Source organism: Heterocephalus glaber, unplaced genomic scaffold (genome assembly GCF_053883595.1).
Source record: "Heterocephalus glaber isolate CG9 unplaced genomic scaffold, H.glaber_assembly_v1.0 deba00000281, whole genome shotgun sequence".
Taxonomy (NCBI): domain Eukaryota; kingdom Metazoa; phylum Chordata; class Mammalia; order Rodentia; family Bathyergidae; genus Heterocephalus; species Heterocephalus glaber.
The window spans coordinates 23,950,185-23,970,625 of NW_028258139.1; the positions used below are offsets into that span (position 1 = coordinate 23,950,185).

General features: G+C 39.8%; 1 protein-coding gene across 1 annotated transcript; it reads left to right on the forward strand.

Annotated features, from left to right (window-relative positions):
• The first annotated feature begins 399 nt into the window (after positions 1-399).
• LOC101697674 (tubulin alpha-3 chain) lies at positions 400-9,060 on the forward strand. Its single transcript, XM_087187763.1, has 5 exons — positions 400-572; positions 4,182-4,404; positions 5,069-5,217; positions 5,547-6,227; positions 8,655-9,060. The coding sequence occupies exons 1-5, from the start codon at positions 570-572 to the stop codon at positions 8,949-8,951; spliced, it is 1,353 nt and encodes a 450-aa protein (XP_087043889.1). The 5' UTR covers positions 400-569; the 3' UTR covers positions 8,952-9,060.
• The last annotated feature ends 11,381 nt before the right edge of the window (positions 9,061-20,441 follow it).

The window sequence follows — 20,441 nt, forward strand, 5'->3', positions numbered from 1 at the left end:
CTTAGAAGCGAGAATTCATCCTTTCAGCACTAGTGCTTCGGATCGGCGTCCCGAAATCAAGAGTCAGGTTACTTAGGAACTTAACATAGTTTCCAGCCAGTGGTAATAACAGCACAGGTAACAGGCTTCCCAGGAGCCCTTACATGTATTTCCAAGGGTTTACGCCTTCAAAGACCTTTCACGGTTAGCAGCTCTTCTAACATGGTGGTTTAAGCAACAGTAATGTGTCGCTGTCTCCAAAGAAGGGATGGTTCTCGGCCCAGCTCCCTCTCCTACCAGCAGCGTAGCAAGGGAAGGCTCTTCTGCGCCACACTTCCCGCCCAAAATGATGACCAATCAGAAGGCTCTCTAGGCCAGACAAATACAGCCAATCACGACTGAAACGTCAGTGTGGAGCCCGCCCTCAAGCTGTTGGAGCCAATGGAAGTCGCACGGGTGGTGACCAATCAAGACGCAGCATACTGCGAGGTGGCGAGCTGTAGGGCGTGAGCCGCAGGCGGTTGGAAGCAGTTGGGCTGCAGGGTCAGACAAAGAGGATCCGGCGGCTGCGTGTGGACCGGGAAGTCGTCATGGTGAGTCCTTCGCTGGCCTGGCTGGGACCTCGGGCCAGCTGGCAGGGACTGGGGGACCCAGAGCGGGCCAGGGATGGTAGCGAGGCTGTGGGGAACCAGCCTGGGGCCCCGACTCTGAGAAGTCTCTCCCCGTTCCCTGCTGTCCTTCTTTTTAATTGTATTTTGCATGTCTCACGCAGGAGAAAACATGTGTCAGTTACCCTTCTGCCTCTGACTTAGTTCCATATATTTTTTTATGAATGACTCAGATGTACCCTTTTTTACGGCCAACTATTGCGCCATTGTGTAAAATATGTCACATTTCATTTACCAGTTCATCTTTTCTGGGTATTTAGTCAGCTTCCGTAGTTTGGCAATTGTGACTTGCTGTGCTGTAAATAAGGGTGTGTATATATCTCTATAATAGCGTTTTTAACGCTCTCAGGAAAATATCCAGGAGTGGTGTAACTGGGTCAAATGGAATTGCTGTTTTTAGTTTTTTGCAGAATCTCCGTACTATTTTCTATAATGGTTTCACTAGTTTGCATTCCTTCCAGCAGTGTAGAAGGCTTCTGTTTGTCCCGCATCCACACTAGCATGTGTTTTTTCTGATCTTGATGATAACTGTTCTTTCTGGGGTAAGGTGGAATCTGTGTCTTTTGACTGAATTTCCCTAATGACTAAACATGTTGAATGTTTTTTCATGTACATATTGGCCATATGTGCTGCTTTATTTTGAGATTGCCTGTTTGTTTCATTTTGCTTATTTTGTATTGGGTTATTTGGTTTTGGAAGTCTTAATTTCTTTTAGTTGTTTATATAGTCTAGATAGTAGGCATTCATCAGAAGAGTGCCCGGCAGAGCTTTTTTTGGCAGGACTTCACAATATACACTCTTGCAACTTGCCTTTCCATTGTAGAAGAAAGTCCTGCTGTGTGCTCTCATAGTTCAGACTACTCAGGAGGCTGACACAGGAGCATCCCTTGAGCCTACGCATTATGGACCAGCTTGAGAACAGCAAGACCCTGTCTCAAAACAAAATTTTAAAAAAGGACTGGGGATATAGCTAAAGTTTATAAAGTTTAGTAGCTTCCAGGTTTTATAAAAAGCATATGACTCTATTCTATATGACTCTATTCAGCCTACTTTGGCATTCTCCCTCTGTAAAAATTGGTTCTGAAGCGTTTCTTATTGGCAGAGCTTGGAATTAAGCTTAGATGTTTTTCTTATGTGGGGATTGACCCCATGACCTTTGCATGCAGCAACATCCCCAGTCCTTTTGTCTTTAGCCTCTGGGGTACCTTGGGTTATAGGCATACATCATCAACACTGGCCCAGTTCTGGGGCCAGGAGGTTGGTTGAGTCAGGAGAATCACAAGTTTGAGGCCAGTTTGGACAACCTAGTAAGACCTCATCTCTGAAAATTAGAAAGGGTTCTAAAGAAAAAATAAAGGGGTGTAACAAAGTGGTAGAGCACTTGCCTAGTGTTGGGTTGAATCTCCGGTACAATAAATAAACAAACAAGTAGGTAAAATGTATGTGGTAAAAATAGTCTGTTTTAGACATTTTCAGGTGTACAGTTAGGTGGCCTTAAGTAGGTATCCTGTGTAATTGTCACCACCACTCTTTTTCTACAACTTTTCATCATTTCAGTTCATTCTTTTTCTTTTCTTCAATGTGCAATATGCTATTAATCCCATTCATTATATTTTTCAGACAATTAAATGAAAAATAGCTGCATTTTATTATTAGACATATCTCTTAAACTCATTTTTTCTTCCACTCTCCTGAAAATGTGAATATATACCTTATTTTCATGTTCTAGTTCACTAGTTATACCACTTAGGAAGTATAATTGAAAAATATGATGGTTAAATTGAAAAGAAATTTATTACAGGAAAAGACACACTGCCATTAGTCCCCTTCAGAATTTCCCACCACACTTCAAACATACTTGTCCCATTGTTCATACTACTTCCTAAAGCAGTTCTGGAAGTCTTTTCTCCTGAATATTTTTAACTCTGCTGTCCTGGCTGCCTCTGTATCCTGAAATGTTTAAGGCAATTTTTGTCAAATAAAAACATTACAGTGTGTCATCTACCTTATTCACTGGATCTGTCATAGCAGTGTGACTTTTGGCTCTTCCCCCAAAGTCAAATTGACCATAAAATGTAAATGTTTTGAATGGTCTGTTCATGACATCCAGGCAGCCAGGACACTACAGTTAAAGACACTTAGTAAAGAGGACTTCCAGAACTGCTTCAGAAAGTGATAAGAATGATGGGATAAGTGTGTTTAAAACTAGAGGTGTGTTTCAGAAAGATTAATGGCAATCTGTCTTTTACTGTAACACGTTAAAAAATTTAAACATTCACCATATGTTTTGATCTTTAATCACACCTTGTATATCATTTCTAGGTTAGTATTTATTGGTGGCTTTTTTCTTCATTACTGTCACAGTTTTTCTTTCTTTGTTTTGTTGGTACTGAGGCCTTCCTACTGACCTATATCCTCAGCCCAGTTTTTTATGTTTTATTTTGAAACCAGGGGCTAAGTTACCCAGGCTGGTCTTGAACTTTTGTCCTACTTCTGCCTCTCAGTACTGAAATTACAGATCCCTCTTTCTTTTTAATACCTGAGGGGTTTACATTGGATACCAGAAATTATGAATTTTAGAGTATTGGGTTTTATATTTTGGGGATATTCCTTTAGATATTTTGGGGCATTTTTCTGGAATGTAATTAATATACCAGGAAACAATTTTATCCTTTAGAAACTTGCTTTTATGAGGGTTCAGAGCAGCCTGTAGTATAGATCTCAGTTGGCCCCACTACTAAGGACTGTCTTCAGTGCTTTGTGAGTCAGGAGGGCTTACCACCCGTGACTGGTTGGGAACACTAGTTGTTTCCTGCCCTTGGTTAACTGCAGGGATTACCTTGCCTGCCCTCCCTGTCTGCAGAAGCTCTATCACTGGCCACATGTGCTGAACAGGACTTAGCTGTAGACTCAGGTTAACTCTGCTCACTTGCACAGAGCTCTTTCTGTGCTGCTGCTCTCTTGTCTGCTGTGTCTCATGACCTCTACCTGCATCAACATCACTTACACTAGCTTGTCTTTCCAATCCAGGGAGATCCTGGGTCTTTGTCTTTCTTTTCTCTTATTGATAGCCTGGAAACTCCCCAGGCATCTGGGTAGATCTTGGTTGATCACTGAGTATATTTTGTTTCTCTCTTCTGATGAATCACTGTCTTTTGCTACCTTTTAACTGAAAACTGTTATTTCATAATTTTGTCAGAGTTTTCAAGCCATTGCTTAAGGAAGAATATTAAATCTGATCCTGGGGTAGAAGCAGAATCTCTTGACTGCTTATTTTGCAATCTTTTTAATTGATTGCTTGGAGGATGAATTTGTAGTGACCCTATTCCTATTCATAATTAAGTATGTTTCTGTTCATGTTGCTTAAGCGGGTGTTCTGATATAAAATGATGGGGGGAATTGATGGGATAGTATGTCTGAGAAAACCTTTAAAAACCAAAATACTGATTTATGACATCAAATCACATTTACATTTTATATAATTTCAATTGCCTTGAAAATGAATGGGTTTCATGTTTATGGTCTGGTTTGCAGCGTGAGTGTATCTCTATCCACGTGGGGCAAGCAGGTGTCCAGATTGGCAATGCCTGCTGGGAACTGTACTGTCTTGAACATGGAATTCAGCCTGATGGTCAGATGCCAAGTGACAAAACCATTGGCGGTGGGGACGACTCATTCAACACATTCTTCAGTGAGACTGGCGCTGGCAAGCATGTGCCCAGAGCAGTGTTTGTGGACCTGGAGCCCACTGTTGTTGGTATGTGCTGAGGCCCAAATAGTGGCCTACCTTGAGGGGGTGATAGAGTCTTAGTTTAGCCCCACATGGTCTCTTTGAATTTCATAATACCATGGAGATTCTCACATTGGTTCACAAGATTTTTTACCTGCCTGTAGACATGGAAAAGTAAGTATAGAACATTTATTTGACTTCCCAAGATTATAAGCCCAAAGTAGTTTCAACACAAGATGAGAAAGAGAGAATACCTTTCAGTGCCCCCAGTAGATGACAGAATGTCACTTTACAGCCTATGAGACCCAGGCCATAGGGTCCTCTGATGGGAGTGTACTGCTGAAGGCATGCTGACATGGTTACTGGCCAGTTTGTGAGGGAGTTTTAAATTACTTACTTTGATTTAGCAACAGGTAGGAAAGAAATATATACCTGTAGAATCACTTGTGTGAGCATGAGAGGTTTTTTCTCTTCAGTAGGAACTGAACCTGCTGTTTGTACCAAAATTTGATTTTACCTTCCTAGAGCCATCAAATGTATTTGTGGTTTTCAGAGATACTTTTTAAAAATAAGAGATAGTGTTGACATTCCATGAACACTATGCTTTGTAGAGTAAAACCATTCCCAAGTGTGTACTCATAGTGAGTACAGTAAACCTAAAATACACACTGCACACCTGGTCTCTTTGTAGATGAAGTGCGCACGGGGACCTACAGGCAGCTGTTCCACCCAGAGCAGTTGATCACAGGGAAGGAAGATGCAGCCAATAATTATGCCAGAGGCCACTACACCATTGGCAAGGAGATTGTGGATCTGGTTCTGGACCGGATCCGCAAACTGGTAAGAGCACTGAGAAGGCTTCATGTGGATGTTGTTCTGTATGGAAGGGGGTAGGCTTTGGGCTATGAAGGTCATCATTTTGGCAAATCTTATACAATAATCAAGGGTCCAACTGAGTCAGTATGGTGTTAATGTTTAGTGTCTGTTGGTGATGCACCCCTAGATCTTTACTGTCTGCTGTCTTTTGCTTCTAAGAGTAATGTATGTTCATTGTGGATGATTTGAGTCCATATCAACCTGCAAAGACAGAAAGAAGTGAGCCTGGCTTGTTAGAGATTGATGGTGTGATTTCTGCAGGCAAGGGCTCATGTCACCTGATTTTTCAACAGGCAGATCTGTGCACAGGACTGCAAGGCTTCCTCATCTTCCACAGCTTTGGGGGTGGCACTGGCTCTGGGTTTGCATCTCTGCTCATGGAACGGCTCTCAGTAGACTACAGCAAGAAGTCCAAGCTGGAATTTGCTATTTACCCAGCCCCTCAGGTTTCCACATCTGTGGTGGAGCCCTACAATTCCGTCCTGACTACCCACACAACCCTGGAACACTCTGACTGTGCCTTCATGGTGGACAATGAAGCTATCTATGACATCTGTCGACGCAACCTGGACATTGAACGCCCCACATACACCAATCTCAATCGTCTGGTTGGCCAGATCGTGTCCTCCATCACTGCCTCCCTGCGTTTTGATGGGGCTCTGAATGTGGACTTGACAGAATTCCAGACCAACCTGGTACCATACCCCCGCATCCACTTCCCCCTGGCCACTTACGCTCCAGTCATCTCTGCTGAGAAGGCCTACCATGAGCAGCTGTCCGTGGCTGAGATCACCAATGCTTGCTTTGAGCCAGCCAATCAGATGGTCAAGTGTGACCCTCGCCATGGCAAGTACATGGCCTGCTGCATGTTGTACAGGGGGGATGTGGTCCCAAAAGATGTCAATGCTGCCATCGCCACCATCAAGACCAAACGTACCATCCAGTTTGTGGATTGGTGCCCAACTGGATTTAAGGTAGGACTGAGTGATAGCTAGTTGTTGTATTTGTCAGCGTTGCAGAATCATGGTACCCTTGAGGAGCCACATCCTGTGGGGAGACTGCCATTTTTCATGTTAGTTAGGCAGCAAGGAGAATACATATAATAATAATTTGCTATGTGTTCTGTACTTTACCAAATACATTATATATATTCTTTTATTGCCACCTTTTAAAGTTCATGAGAGTAATAATCCCAATATCTGATATTTTAGAAGACAACAAGGCTGGGGCTATATAGCTCATCAGTAGAGTGCTTGCCTAGCATTGTGTGGGCCTTGCATTCAATTCTGAGTTCTATAAAAAATCGAAAAAAAGTAGAGTAAGCCTGAGACACCTTTCTTTGTCTAAAGCATCTTCAGCAGCAAGTGATAATGTGAGAATTCAGAAATGTTCTGACTGTAGATCTGGTTTCACACCCCTATTACTCTGCTTATTGCTTAAGACATTTGTTAGGTTCTGTGATACCTTTATGTGTGGTAGAAATGATGAGTTTTAGACTTTTCATGACTTCAGTCACCTGATATCACTAAATTTTAGGCAACACTTGTATTTTTGTAAATATAATTTTACATTCTAACTTTATCAAACTGTGTCAGAGCCTAACTTTCAGTATCTCACAGGGGAATTTTTCTGCTACATACTTTACAGTATTTGAAATGTGTAGCTTAGTATTGACTGTGAGCCAAAAGAAAGATCTCTCTTCTTTCTCCAAACTGGACTAGAACCTCGGCCTCACACACAAAATTTCATATTGAAAATTAAGTGGCCCCCTGTGTTTAAAGTTACCATGAAATATCTACCAAGGGAAAAGTACCATGTACTTGGAGGCCAAATCATAGGATGTCAGGCTGTAGGACCTATTGTCATCATTAGGCTAAATGCCTCACTATACCTATGTTCTACAACTTTTTGACCTCTAGTTTATTAACCCGTGACCACAGTGGTTTTCCCTGTACACTAAAGCTGTAGACCCCACAGTTGTAAGCTCTGATGAGTTCCTAAGATTTGGGGATTTGCAAGTTCCAAGGACATTCTAGATTGAAAACGACATGAAAAGAGTCACTAGACTATGTATACACTGAGTGGCCACAGCTTGGCTGTTAGACATAACTTGTTGAACTCCATCAGATGCACTTTACAAAACCGCCCTGGCACAGGCTGTGTGTAAAAGAATTTTTTTAAGTTGCTACACTTAAAGTAACTCGCAGAAAAAGGCAAGATCTACAACAGGTTTCTCCAAGCTGGAAATATATATTAAATTTTACATAGGAGATATTTCAGGCCTTTTTTAGTGATTATAGGTAGTTGAAACCTTCCATTCTGTGTTCAGTTATCAAGAATTGAGCAGAGGAACTTTTTCTTAAGCCAGTAAGACTTTTGGAAGGAGAAGACATCCAAGACAGCCTCAGGTGACAGGTACTGTGAAAGGTGCTGTGCCTTGCCTAAATTTCTTCCTCTAGCTGAGTTCCATGAGCCAGTATGGAGGCTGGTCTGTGGGATTAAAACAGTGTGGAAGGCTGAAAAGTGTGGGATTAAAAGTGAGGAGGCCAAAGCCCTCTTCCTCTTCCCCTGAGCATTTTTGTCCTTTGAAGGGTGTTCTGTGTGTATTCAGTGTGTTTGATGCCTCTTGTGCCGATGATTTTGGTTAACAGAAGCCCTGTAGATGCAGCCAAAGGTGCATGTTCCTTTTCTATAAGTAGTAGTAGACCCAGCTCGCTGCACACAGGTGGCCCCACAGAACAGGAAACTAGTAGCACTGCCACTTCAACAAGCTGGTTGGCCTGGGCTTAAAGTTGTAGGAGGACACCCCTTGAGCAGAGTGAAACCCCTGTGCCCATCTTCCTACCCCACCAACTCCTCTGGAGTCTGGCTTTGTGCCTAAGTGCTAACTACCATCTGCTCATCAGTGCAGGGAAGGGTCACTGCCTCAGCACATTCCCAGATACTTATCCTCCTTCAGTGCCAGCACAATGTTCCCCTATCTGTCCAAGTCCAAGGTTTTAAGGTGTATTACTGGGTAGGATTCTTTACACATAAGTGTATAGAATCTAACTCACTTTTCTTTTTACTAATGCAACATAGTTTGGACATGCTTATGTACCAGGACAGGGTTCTCATTCCTTTTCATGTGTTTTAAGGTTTGGATGTGTAACATTTTTAAATTGTTCCCTATGACAAACATATTTCCTGTTTTGCCATTGTAAAAAAATCTACATAGACATATTTATTCATGCTCTTGTGTGGGTGAATCATCAGGAAGTGAGATTATCAGGTCAAAAGATATCAAATGTTGATAGATAAAGCAAAAAAGTCTGGTACCAGTTTTTACAGAGCATTGTTTCAATAAACTGTCATTTATGAAGCCAGTATAATTATCACTGTATATTTTCCTTCTCTGGCAGGTGGGCATTAACTACCAGCCCCCCACTGTGGTCCCAGGGGGAGACCTGGCCAAGGTGCAGAGGGCTGTGTGCATGCTCAGCAACACCACTGCCATCGCTGAGGCCTGGGCACACCTGGACCACAAGTTCGATCTCATGTATGCCAAGCGGGCCTTTGTGCACTGGTACGTAGGAGAAGGCATGGAGGAAGGGGAGTTCTCTGAGGCCAGGGAGGACCTGGCAGCACTGGAGAAGGATTATGAAGAGGTGGGTGTGGATTCCATGGAAGCAGAGGCTGAAGAAGGAGAGGAATACTGAGTGGGAGGGTGCAGCTGGCAGACATTCCTGTCTTCCACTGTCTCCTGCCACACATCAACACGGCTGCCTTCAAGTTGTTTACAATTAAAATTTCTGTATAAACTCCAAATCTTTGTGGTGCTTTCTGTTTGTCACAGGACTGGCTAGAATGTGGAAAGCTGGTCCTGGCTGCATAGTCTGCTCTTCTGGAGTAGGGTGTGAGGTCAGCATTGCTGTAATGTGTAAGGAACCACTGCTTGATGTGACTTGACCTGAGGAAAATCATATTTCAAATCCAAAGTTTCAAGCTTAAGCTTTACCAATTTATTTTTTAAAAAACCCTTCAGTTTTCTATTGAATTTGCTATTTAGGGAGCTTCTTCGTTGATGAGACTTGTTAACTAAAGCAAAAGCACTTAGAAGTGGAGGGTTTAAAGCTGAAGTGTGTGGATAGGGACTGTCCACAAAATCCCTAAAACTGGCCAAATGTGGAAGATCAGCCTGTGTTTTGAAGAGGGAGGTATTAAGTTCTGCATGGCATGCACAGATAGTCACACACAGTGCACCCAACATGACATCTCTGCACAGTCTTTTAGAGGCAGTTCTCCCACTTCCTGCTCATGCACTTCCTGCCACTTCTGTCCAACAATACCATGAACAGTACTGATAGGGAGTGCTGCACTTTTCACCTCAAGGAAGGTCTTTGACCTCTATTCCTAGAAGATCTGGAAGTACACATATTTTCAGACTCGAAAATAAGATCCCAGTGGGCAAGGTCACTGGTTTAAGTCACTCGGCTTGGCCTTGGCATAACTAGTACTAGCATATGGAACTCATAGATGTTTACTTTGTTTTTCCATAGTGTGAATTCAATTCAGAGTAGTGTATCCTAGTCAAGTATTTACAACTGAGATACTTCCCCAGCCCTTTTTATTTTTGACACAGGGTCTCTTAAGTTGCCAGGCTGGCCTTGAAATTTCAGTCCTCCCTTAGCCTCCTGAGTAGCTGGAATAACACGATGCTTCTCTACCCTCAGAAATCTTTGTTTTACTATATCCAAATGTGAGAAAGAATCTCTGATCCAGATTCCCAGCTTTTCTGAAAGGTTTAACAGAAGAAGCAGCATGTATCCTCTACTGGTAGGATGGTTATGCCCATCAGGCTGGCAAGGCCATCTCTGTTCCTGTCTACATGCTGCTCTGAGAATTGCTCTTCCCAGGCCCGCCCTCTTTGGGCACCCTAGTGGCACTGGGCTGTTAGGGCACTCTCTTGTTGTATCCTTGCTAGCTGCCATGCTCTACCGGTGTGCCTATTCTACTTAGAGCCACCTTTGTTTCTTCCTGGGAAGACAAGAACAATTGTAGGTAGTAGGGCAAACTCCATTATAGCGTACCTGCTGTATTTGTGTTGTTAGCAATGCTCCTATTGACACATCAGCAGTTAAGCTATTCCACCCAGAGATCCCACATCAGCTTAGTGTCTCAATGCTTAGAACTGCCTAAATTATCAATATCAGAGAAGGTCTTGAAAGTGCAGAAAGTGTTTTAGGTGTCTTTTAAGATCTCAGGAATGCTTTGAAAGGTCATACTCCATGTGCCCATCAAGGGAAAGGTGAATCCAGCTGGTCTTTTGCCCTGAAGAGCATGTGTGATCTGCCTGTCACTCAACACATGGCAGGAGGAACTTACTGCCTCATCTCCAGTGTGTGTTCACACTGAACCATCCATCACAACTGTCTCAATCAGAATCTGACAGGCTGGAAGCACAGCATTCACTGAGAACTGAAGACAGATTTCTATTACTGGAATCTTGTGTATTTTTCCTTCTGGGATATCCTTCAAATACTAGTCAAGCCTCATTTGAGTTTGGCTACTGATTGCATGATTGGATTCCTGCTGAGGTCTAAATACTTGAAACTGACTGCTAAATAGTCACTGACTAAACCCACTGGTTCACATATTCGTTGATGAGTAATTTGTTTACTCATCATTTTTGTAATGATAGGCAGATAAGTCTGCAGCCACGCTTGGGCCAAAGCTAAGGGTGTTGATAGCATCTGTAGGACTGAGGAGACCCTGTATGGACAACACATGCCCAGGTGTAGGTTTGTCCACACCTGGATTTAGTCCCTCCCACATGGAGACAGAGTCTCCTGTCTGGCCTGGGAAGCTCTTCCTGCAGGCTTTGACCAGGATATGACCCTGTATGACCCCTGAATGACTGATTGTGCCTCGAGTCACTTGAGCCTAAGCTGGGGCCTTGGGCATTTTTTGACACTGACCAGCTTGTGTAGTACCTTGGTTGAAGTACTGAAAGATCAACTATGTTATTTAATGTAGAAACTAGCCCAGGCCAGAGTAATGTTTCTGTGCCTAGCCAAACTCCTTGAATTTCTAATACACATGCTGACCCCCCCGCATTGGAGATATGCTCTAGGTGACCTCTTCTTCCAGTCTATCCTGAACGTGCTCCTCTATGTAAGCTGCCCTAATACTTTGGACTGATCACCCTGATATTTAGTACTTCTTTTGCAACTGGCTTCAGTCCAGATGTAGTTCATAAAGGGTCTTATATCATTAGTGAAATAATCATAAACAGCATTTCTTTCATAGTTTTCTAGAACTATGAAGAATACAAGTACTAGCCAGGTATGGTGGTATACACCTGCCATCTCAGCACTGAAGGATTTCAAGTTTGAGTCCCACCTGGGCAACTTAGACATTGCTTCAAAGTTTAAAAAAAATTTTTTTTAATTTTAAATGAATAAATAAATAGGTAAATATATAAGTAGGATTGGGGTTGTAGAATAGTGGTAGTGTACCCCTGGATTCAATCCCCAGTACCACCAGGAAAATAAAGCAGTGCTAAAACTACAAAGCTTGCAAAGGCTGGCATTTACAAAAATCAAATATATGACTTACATGAGAAGAAAAATTAATCTTGAAACCAAAGACCTAATATAAGTGTTGAAAATGATAGACAAGGATGTGAAAACAGCTAATATAACTGTGTGCTATCAATAGAAAAAGTAAATAGGCTCCTAAAAGGAAAAACCCAAACTGAAGTTATAGAGATGAAAGTTTTAATGTTTTAAATGAAAATATAATGTGGTTAATAGATTCAGCAATAAAATTATCCACATAAAATACAGAAAGAAAAGAATTTTAATTAATAAACAGCATTTATGGGTTTAAGACACATTCATGAGGCCTACAGATCAAAATTTCCCAAATTTGATTAAACTCTTAAATCCTCAGGCTCAAGAATTTAGTAAACCGAAGTACAAGAAATATGAAATAACTGAATCAAGAAACAATCAAATTACTCTTAATTAGTGATAAAGGAATTTTTTTTTTCACTTTTCTTTTTTGGTACCAGGAATCGAACCCAGGGCCTCGCACTTGCCAGGCAGGTGCTGCACCACTGAGCTAAATCCCTGGCCCAAGAATATTTTTTAAAATGGCCTGAAAAGACATTATACAAAAGAAAAATACTGATGGTAGCGTTTTCTTTGGAAACAGTACAAGTAAGAAGGCCATGGAGCACCAAATTTAAAGTTCTGATAGAAAAAACATGTCAATGTATAAATCTATACACACTATTTTCAAATACTTTCATTCTGAGTAAACTTGTAGTATAATAAAAAAGTCTTTTGGGCAGAAAATAATTATCCCCACTTCCAAAGCCAAATTTATTCGCAATACCATGAAAAACACCAGAAAGGATGACTATACTGATAGATACAGAATATTATTTTCCAATTATTTAAATCCACCTAAAAGGTAATTGGTAGCCAAAAGAAAATAATAATTGATACATATTTATTAAAATAAAAGTATAGAATCAGCACAGAAGTTAGGAATGCCTATATATTATTGTAAGGTTCTTGTACTATGATGAAGTAGTAAAACATCTGAATATAGGCTATGATATATCAAAGATGTATCCCATAGAACCTAAAGCAACCAATAAAAGAATAGAGCTAAATCAATGAAAGAAAGAAAATAGAATCATAAAAAAATTGGAAAAAATAGAACAAAGAATTTAAAAAGTAGATGAGTAAAAAAAAATAAAGAACAAAATATATGAAGAGTAAATAGCTCAAAAGATAGAAATCTAATAATAGCCAAAGACCATGTAACTAGAAATGACCAAAACTAAAGGCAGACGTGGCTTTATTAGATAAAGAAGAAAGACCAAGTTTTTGCTTTCTATACCAACCATATTTCACACATAAAGACACATGATGGTTAAAAGTATATAGATGAAAAGTATATAAGTAAAAAGGGATCTGCCATGCTTATATTAGTCAAAATAAATTTGTAGTGGCTAAATACTGTATTACTATCAGCAGCAGTAGATGGCAAAGGAGATACTATGGGTAGGGATTGAAAAGATTATTTCATACTAAAAGGGGACTTGATTCATCAAGGAGAAATACCAGCTCAAAATCCTGTATTTGTGAAAGTAATAGCAAAGCATGTAAGGACAGGACGAATCAAAGTCTGAAAATACAAGAAAAATGAATCCATAAATATAGTCAATTACTTTAATTCACTTTTCACCCTAATTTATAAAAATAAAAAGAATTAACAGTAAAGATATAGAAAACTGTCACCATCAACCAACTAAACCTAACCTTCTACATCACCCACTAGCAAAAAAAAGTCCGTATTTTTTCACATGGAACATTTATTGAAATGGATTTTTTTCTGAACCAAAAAAAATAGGCTCAATAAATTTAAAAGAATTCAGTTTATACAAAGTTCTTCCTCTGACCATAATGGAATTAAATTAGAATTTAATAGCAAAAACATCCAAAATGCAGTTAAAAAACTTTGAAACTAAAAACTACCTTTCTAAATAAGAGGATCAGTGATAAAATCTGGACAGAAAACTCAGAGTATTTATTGAACTAAATAAAAAATGAAAACAATAGAATTTGTTAGACTTGTTAAAATACTTAGAAATACATAGTATAATATGCCTATTTCAGATCTATGACCTCTGCTTTAAAAGAAGCTAGAATAAAAAAGGGCAAATTATTTAAAGCAAATAAGAGGATAGATATCAATGAAATAAAATGCAAAGAACAGAGAAAGTCAACCAACGTACTTTTTTTTTTTTGATACTGGGGATCAAACTCAGGACCTTGCACTTCTGAGGCAGGCAGTGGCACCATTGAGCTAAATCCCCAACCCAATCAAACTAAGTTTTTGAGAAGACTTATAAAAAAGGAAAATAGAAATTGCCAATATCAGGATTGAGAGAGGAAGGTGAACATGGTGGTACATGCACTCTGGAAGACTGAAGCAGGAATATTGCAAGCTCAAACTCATCCTGGGAAACTTAATGACTTAGCAGAAACTTGTCTCAAAATAAGAAAGCACGAGTGAGGTAGCTCAGTGTGAAGGCCCTGTGTTCAAAATCCAATTATATATAATTGTGAGTGGAGACATCAATACAAATTCTCTACATATTTAAAAAAAATAAAAGAATACTATTATTAATGTTATGCTAATTTAATAATCTTGACAACTTAGATAAAAATATCCATAAAAAAATACAATGTACTATCTACCAAAGCTCACTCAAGAAATGAATAATCTGAACATTCTTACATTAAAATTATACCTCAAAACTTCATCGAGGGCCTCTTCTTTTGGAAGGATTCAGTAGACATAATTTATTTCTTTTGCTATTAAATACAACTAAAACCCCAGCTTTGATATCTAAAACAAACATAAGAACACTCTGGAAAATAAATGAAGATGACAGAATGGCTAGGAATTCAGAGACACGAAGAATGTGGATGAGTTCCCTGTTTCCTTTCTGACCTGTAACTGATGAAATTGAAACACTCATGAGAAGAGACTAAGACTCTCAACAGTAGCCTGCTCCCTGTAATCAAAGGACCAGGAAAAGAGCAGCCTGCTAGGACAGAAAGCTTCTAGAGAACTGCTGCTCTACTACAGCAGAGGGGAAGCCTGAACTTCTGTCTCCTTCAGACTGCAATGAGGTGCCCAGGGCACTCAGAGAGTTCTGAGTGAGAGCTGATAGGACTGAGTCCCCCACTGGCAATAGTGAGGCCCCTGGCTCCCTGAGGTGTCAGTGGTTATCCCATGTTCTGAGCCTGGATTCTATCAATACCAATAGCCTGGTTGTAATACTAGTCTGTAGTTTTACACCATGTTATAATTAGGAGAAACTGGTTAGAGTACACAGTATTTCTGTGTTAATTATTGCAGCTTTATGGGAACCTACAATTATTTCAAAATTAAATGTTTAATAAAAAATCATTATTATTAGGCAAAGTTAAATGTCAATTGTAATGTCAAGGCATAGATGGATTCAATAGTAATTTCTACCACATATCTACCACATAGTGGAAGAAGAAATATCAATTCTGCACAAAAACGAAAAGAAATATTTCCCATTTCATTCTATGAGACTAGTATTACGTAGACACCAAACCAGACAAAGATACAGAAATCTCCAGAGCAATACCCTTTATGAAATTCGATGCAATAATTCTAAACAAATTTTTCCTGATGAAATAAAAATTCACTTTTAAAAAACTAACATCCATTCTTAATAACTTTCAGCAAACTCAAAAAGAAACTTCTTCAAACTGATTACAGGCTTCTACAAAATTAGTGCCAGTAACAAAGATCACATTTAATGGTAAAAAATGATGCTTTCTCCACAATATCAGGACAAATAAAGAATGCGTGCACTCACCATTTCTTCTTGATATTGCCTTAGAGAAACACCCAGCTTATTATGTATGAAAAAGGAATCCACATTGGAAAGGAAGTAAAACTATCTCAACAGGAGAATGGGTAAACAAACTGTAATGTAACCATACAATGGCAAAAGGAACATCTATGTTAATGGAATAATGTGAATAAAATTTAAAATGTGTATCCATGAAGCCAGATAAAAAAGAGAACTCAATGATTCAATTCATATAAAAAAATTTTTTTGTCCTAGAGATCGAACTCAGGACCTCGCCCTTGCCAGAATTCATAGAAAATTTTAGAAAATAGAAACCAATCTATAATAATGGAAAGCTATCTCCATAATAATGGAAAACATATGAGGGCCACATGACTAGGGATTAGGAAAGAGTGAGAGAGAGAGATGACTGCAAAAGTCCAAGGGGAAACTTAGGCTTTATGAATATATTCACTGGTTTGGTTGTGATGATGGTTTGATTCATGAATGTATACATATCTTAACATTTAAAACTGTGTACTTTGCAAGCAGCTTATTTATGTGAATAAATCTGAATAAAAATCTTTAAAAAGAGAAAACAATAAGTATTGCCACTGAACAAAGGAAATACAACATGTATACCTAATAGACCTCTTTTTCCGTGATATATCTTGCAACTGTAAAAAACAAAATTTAAGAATTGGGGCAGAAGTTAGCCAAATGTTGGAATGCTGGATGAACATTCAAGAAAAAGGTATATCAACTGCTAGCAGATTGATGCAAGATGCCATTAGCTGTCAACAAGGAAGTGCAGTTTAAAACACACACCTAGTCCAATGGGTAATATTAAAAAGTTAGGTGTTCTGGTTGGTGATGAGGATGTGTAGGGATGTATCCCATGTCTGCAGATGACCTTCACTGAGAGATATTCTGGACCAAATGTCTAAAGGGAGATTCAAACAGCAGGTCAAGGAAATAAGGAGAGACAAAATAGTCTGAAATTGTCACTGTGGAACAAAGCGATCACTAAGGTAAAGGGTGTGTTCTCAGGGGAGAAGCAGATTTCTGTTAGAGTCAGGAGGGAAAGGAGACATTGAGATAATTAAGAGGAGGTCTGGGGAATTCTGTTGATATTCCAATAGGCTCACGGAAGGGTTTCTGGAATGAAGGGACAAAAGAGTCATCCAAAACCAGAAAGGACTTAGTTGCATGAAATGGAGGAATCTAGGGATGAAGGTCTCCTGGCCACCTTGGTCTTCATAAGGACTGTTAAAAGACGTGTAAGGTAAGTAATGAGATTCATTTTGTGCAGGCTGTAACAGTGCAGGTGGAACTACAGCTGGGGTGTACAGAAAATGGAAAGTTGTATCAGGATCTTGCAGTTGCACCACTGGTCTTGGACTATTTGGATTTTTTTTTTTATGTGAGCAATAAACTCCTCTTTAAATCTTTGTTATCTGGAAATTTTTTATTTTGTACAAGTAGACTGAATTGCATGTGATCCAGTTTACTTTCTGTGAAGGACTCAGAGTCTAGAAATCAGAATTTAATCTATTATATCCTTGTCATGATATTTTCCTGTTGTTGCCTCTTTCGTTTTTAAAAATTTTTCCTCCTTCCTTTTAATTTTTTGCCTTGCCTGATGGCTTGAGCCTCATGGAGTTGTGACCTTCATTGTCTTTTTCTAGAATATTGTTTAGAATTGTTTGGAATGTTGGTTTGGTATTCATGAAATTTCACAGGTGTTCTTTGTAGTGGAAGTATTTAATTTCCCCATCGATTTTGAAAGATAATTTTGCAGGATACAACATCTAGGTTGGAGGTTATTTTCTTTCTTTCTTTCTTTCTTTCTTTCTTTCTTTCTTTCTTTCTTTCTTTCTTTCTTTCTTTCTTTCTTTCTTTCTTTCTTTCATTTTTTTACCAGGGATTGAATTCGGGACCTTCCACTTGTGAGGCAGGCACCGGAACCACTGAGCTAAATCCCTGGCCCTTGGAGGTTATTTTCTTTTAGGGATTGAAATACTTCACTCCAGGCTCTCACTGACTTGAGGGTTGGTGTTGAAAAGTCTGCTGTGATTCTTATGGGCTTTCATTTGTATGTGATTGGTCATGGCTAGTTGGAGTCCTATATGCCTCACTTATTTGTATGTCAAATTCTTTTCCTCTGTTTCGGAAATTTCCTGCCATTACTTCTGTGAACAGTTTTTAATGTTATTTATACTTTCTCCTGCTTTTTCATGGACTCCTAACAGTCTTGTTATTCTTCTTTGCCTCATTTAGCAACTGGTGGATTAATTTCTCATGGTCCCTTACTATTTTTAAGAAATTTCTCTTTTCATGGTCACTAACCACAATCCTGTCTTCTATATCTGATATTTTATTGGTTCATTCTGCTGCGAATACTTTCAATGGAGTTTATAATCTCCTGGGTATCTGTTTGAATCTGTTGCATGGTTTCCATTTCTTTCCTATGCTGGGCTTTCATGGCTTCCATCACAGTCCTGAGCTCATCTATTTTTTTTTCTAATCTGTTTCTGTTCTAGAGTCTCTAATCATATTTTTTTTTTTCATTCTGTTCACCATCTCTGTAGTTACCTGGGAAAGTATTCCTGTTTTGAATTTTTTTAGAGCCTCATTCATTTGTTTTGTTACTTCCTGTTCTATCAGTTCAGGGTTTCTATGTGGTTGATTATCAGATTTTTCCACTTCGTTGCCCCCAGAATTTGCCTGTGGTGAGCTGGAAGTCTGAGTTTGCACCTTGTTTAGGTGTCTTCTCATTTCTATTTTTGTTGTTGGTGCTGTTTTCGGTTGAATTCCTGGGCTGATACTTCAATATTGGTTATTGTGAGTATCTTTGTTGCTTGTGTTTAGAGCCCTTATGGGGTGATTGCTTCTCAGAGATATCTCCCAGATATAGCTGGTCTTTAGGCTTTGAGTCTCTAATGACTCTTGGGCATTCTTGTTTTCAGTATACCAGGGAGGACAACTGATTAGATCAATCACAACACCTTAGCCCAAGTGATACAATCAGCATCAACAATAGCATCAAACACAGCTTAGAAAATGACAATTTGTGGTAGCTATCAATGTCACCTTTAGCCACTTGAGGTAGATCAGAATCAAGGACCAGCCCAAAACATGTCTGTAGTAAATAAACCCTTCAATATAGCAAATTCAACCTTCAGGATGAGGACTTAGAAGTAGTTAGGGAGGGAGGCATAGAGAGATAGAAGGAGAGGAAAAGGTTAGAAGTGAGGCTAGGGGACACAGGAAGATCACGCAAATTTTGGGAAACTGTTGAAGATGAGTGGAAAAGACAGAGTGAAGGAATAAAGACAAGAACAGAACAAACTAACAGCAATAGGGAAGCTAGAAACTATATTCACTTTCTTATAAGAATAATGACAATTGAGAGAAAAAAAGAGAGAAAAACAATTCGAAAAAGGACAGGAAAAGGAACAGAGGGAGAGAAATGCAGAACAAGAAGGGAGAGAGAGAGACAAAGAAAAGAAGAAAATATACATAAATCTTTTAAAAAGACAAAAAAAGGAAAAAAAAGAGCTTCCTTCAGGATATGTCTCTGCTGTTGCAGTGGACAACATGGGCAACAGTGTGCAGATCTAAGTCAATTAGTCTCAGAAAGCTACCTGCAGTACACTGAGATTCAGGCTGATTTCTGGCTGCAAGGCCCAACTGGAGGTTCCTGACTTCCTGCAGGATTGAACTCCAAAAGGTTCTACTGCACGTTCCAGCTGCCCTTCCCCTGAAGAGAGTTCAGGTTTCTATGGGAGGTGCTGATCCCACCAACTTACCAACCATGATTGTCCAGTGGTTTTCACAGTGGTCCAGAGATTTTTCTTCACTTTCCCACTGGGCTTCAATTTTCATTGAGGAGCCTCAGAGAGGCCCTCTCTCTTCTGCTCTATCTTCTGAATCTCATAACCATGGCCTTTATACCCCACCCTAACCCGTCCCTCTGCAATGTGGATTCAGATACCATGCGGCCTGCACAGCATGGTCCTGGGGTAGATCAGTTCCAGGTTGGCAGGGGTGGTGTTGTAATCTACCATAGTATGTCATCAATTTGAGCTCTGACAATGAAGTGAACTAACATAAAACAGTTCATAGATGCAGAGCAAATTTTACATAGCTTAGTTCCAAAAGCCTAGAATTCCTTTATAGAGACATGGAAATTTTTCAAAGATAGTGAATTTGCGCCTTCAGAAAACAACCCTGTTACTGCAAGCCACTTGAGAAATTGTTTTGGTTTCCATTTGACTTGGCAAAATTAATAAAAGATTCACTGTCTTATACTTTTAATTCCAGTCACTTCACTTTCATTGTCACTGTTCCTGGGAAAGAGTTATTATGTTACATAGACAATTAAGCTGAAGTCTCTGTTCTGGACTGACTACCCAAGTTGTTATGTTCAGATAAAGCAGAGGAGGAGAGCCACCAGGCAGTGCTGGGCAACTGACAGATGAGGCCAGTGGTCCCAGTCTCAGCACATCTGCTGCCTCTCTGCAGGAGTTATCCATCCATGCATGCTGAAGGAGGCCAAGCACCCTCAGCATCTTGCTCTATGTATTGACTTCCAGCTGCCTCCCTAGACACGGCCATCATTATCATGCCCACATTGTAGCCTCCCACATCTTCAAGCTGGACTGAGTGCTTGATGGATGCTTTAACTTTGGCCTTGGTGTATGGAAGCATATATTTCAATTAGGATATGGCCAGAGATCTTCCCTGAGCAGCATCATGGAGCCAGTGGGTATAGAGGTCATAGAGTCATGTG

Excerpts from the sequence above, each read along its gene's own strand:
- LOC101697674 (XM_087187763.1), top strand. Across the intron at positions 5,218-5,546 it reads TGGACCGGATCCGCAAACTG|GCAGATCTGTGCACAGGACT; the intron begins GTAAGAGCACTG and ends ATTTTTCAACAG. Across the intron at positions 6,228-8,654 it reads GGTGCCCAACTGGATTTAAG|GTGGGCATTAACTACCAGCC; the intron begins GTAGGACTGAGT and ends CTTCTCTGGCAG.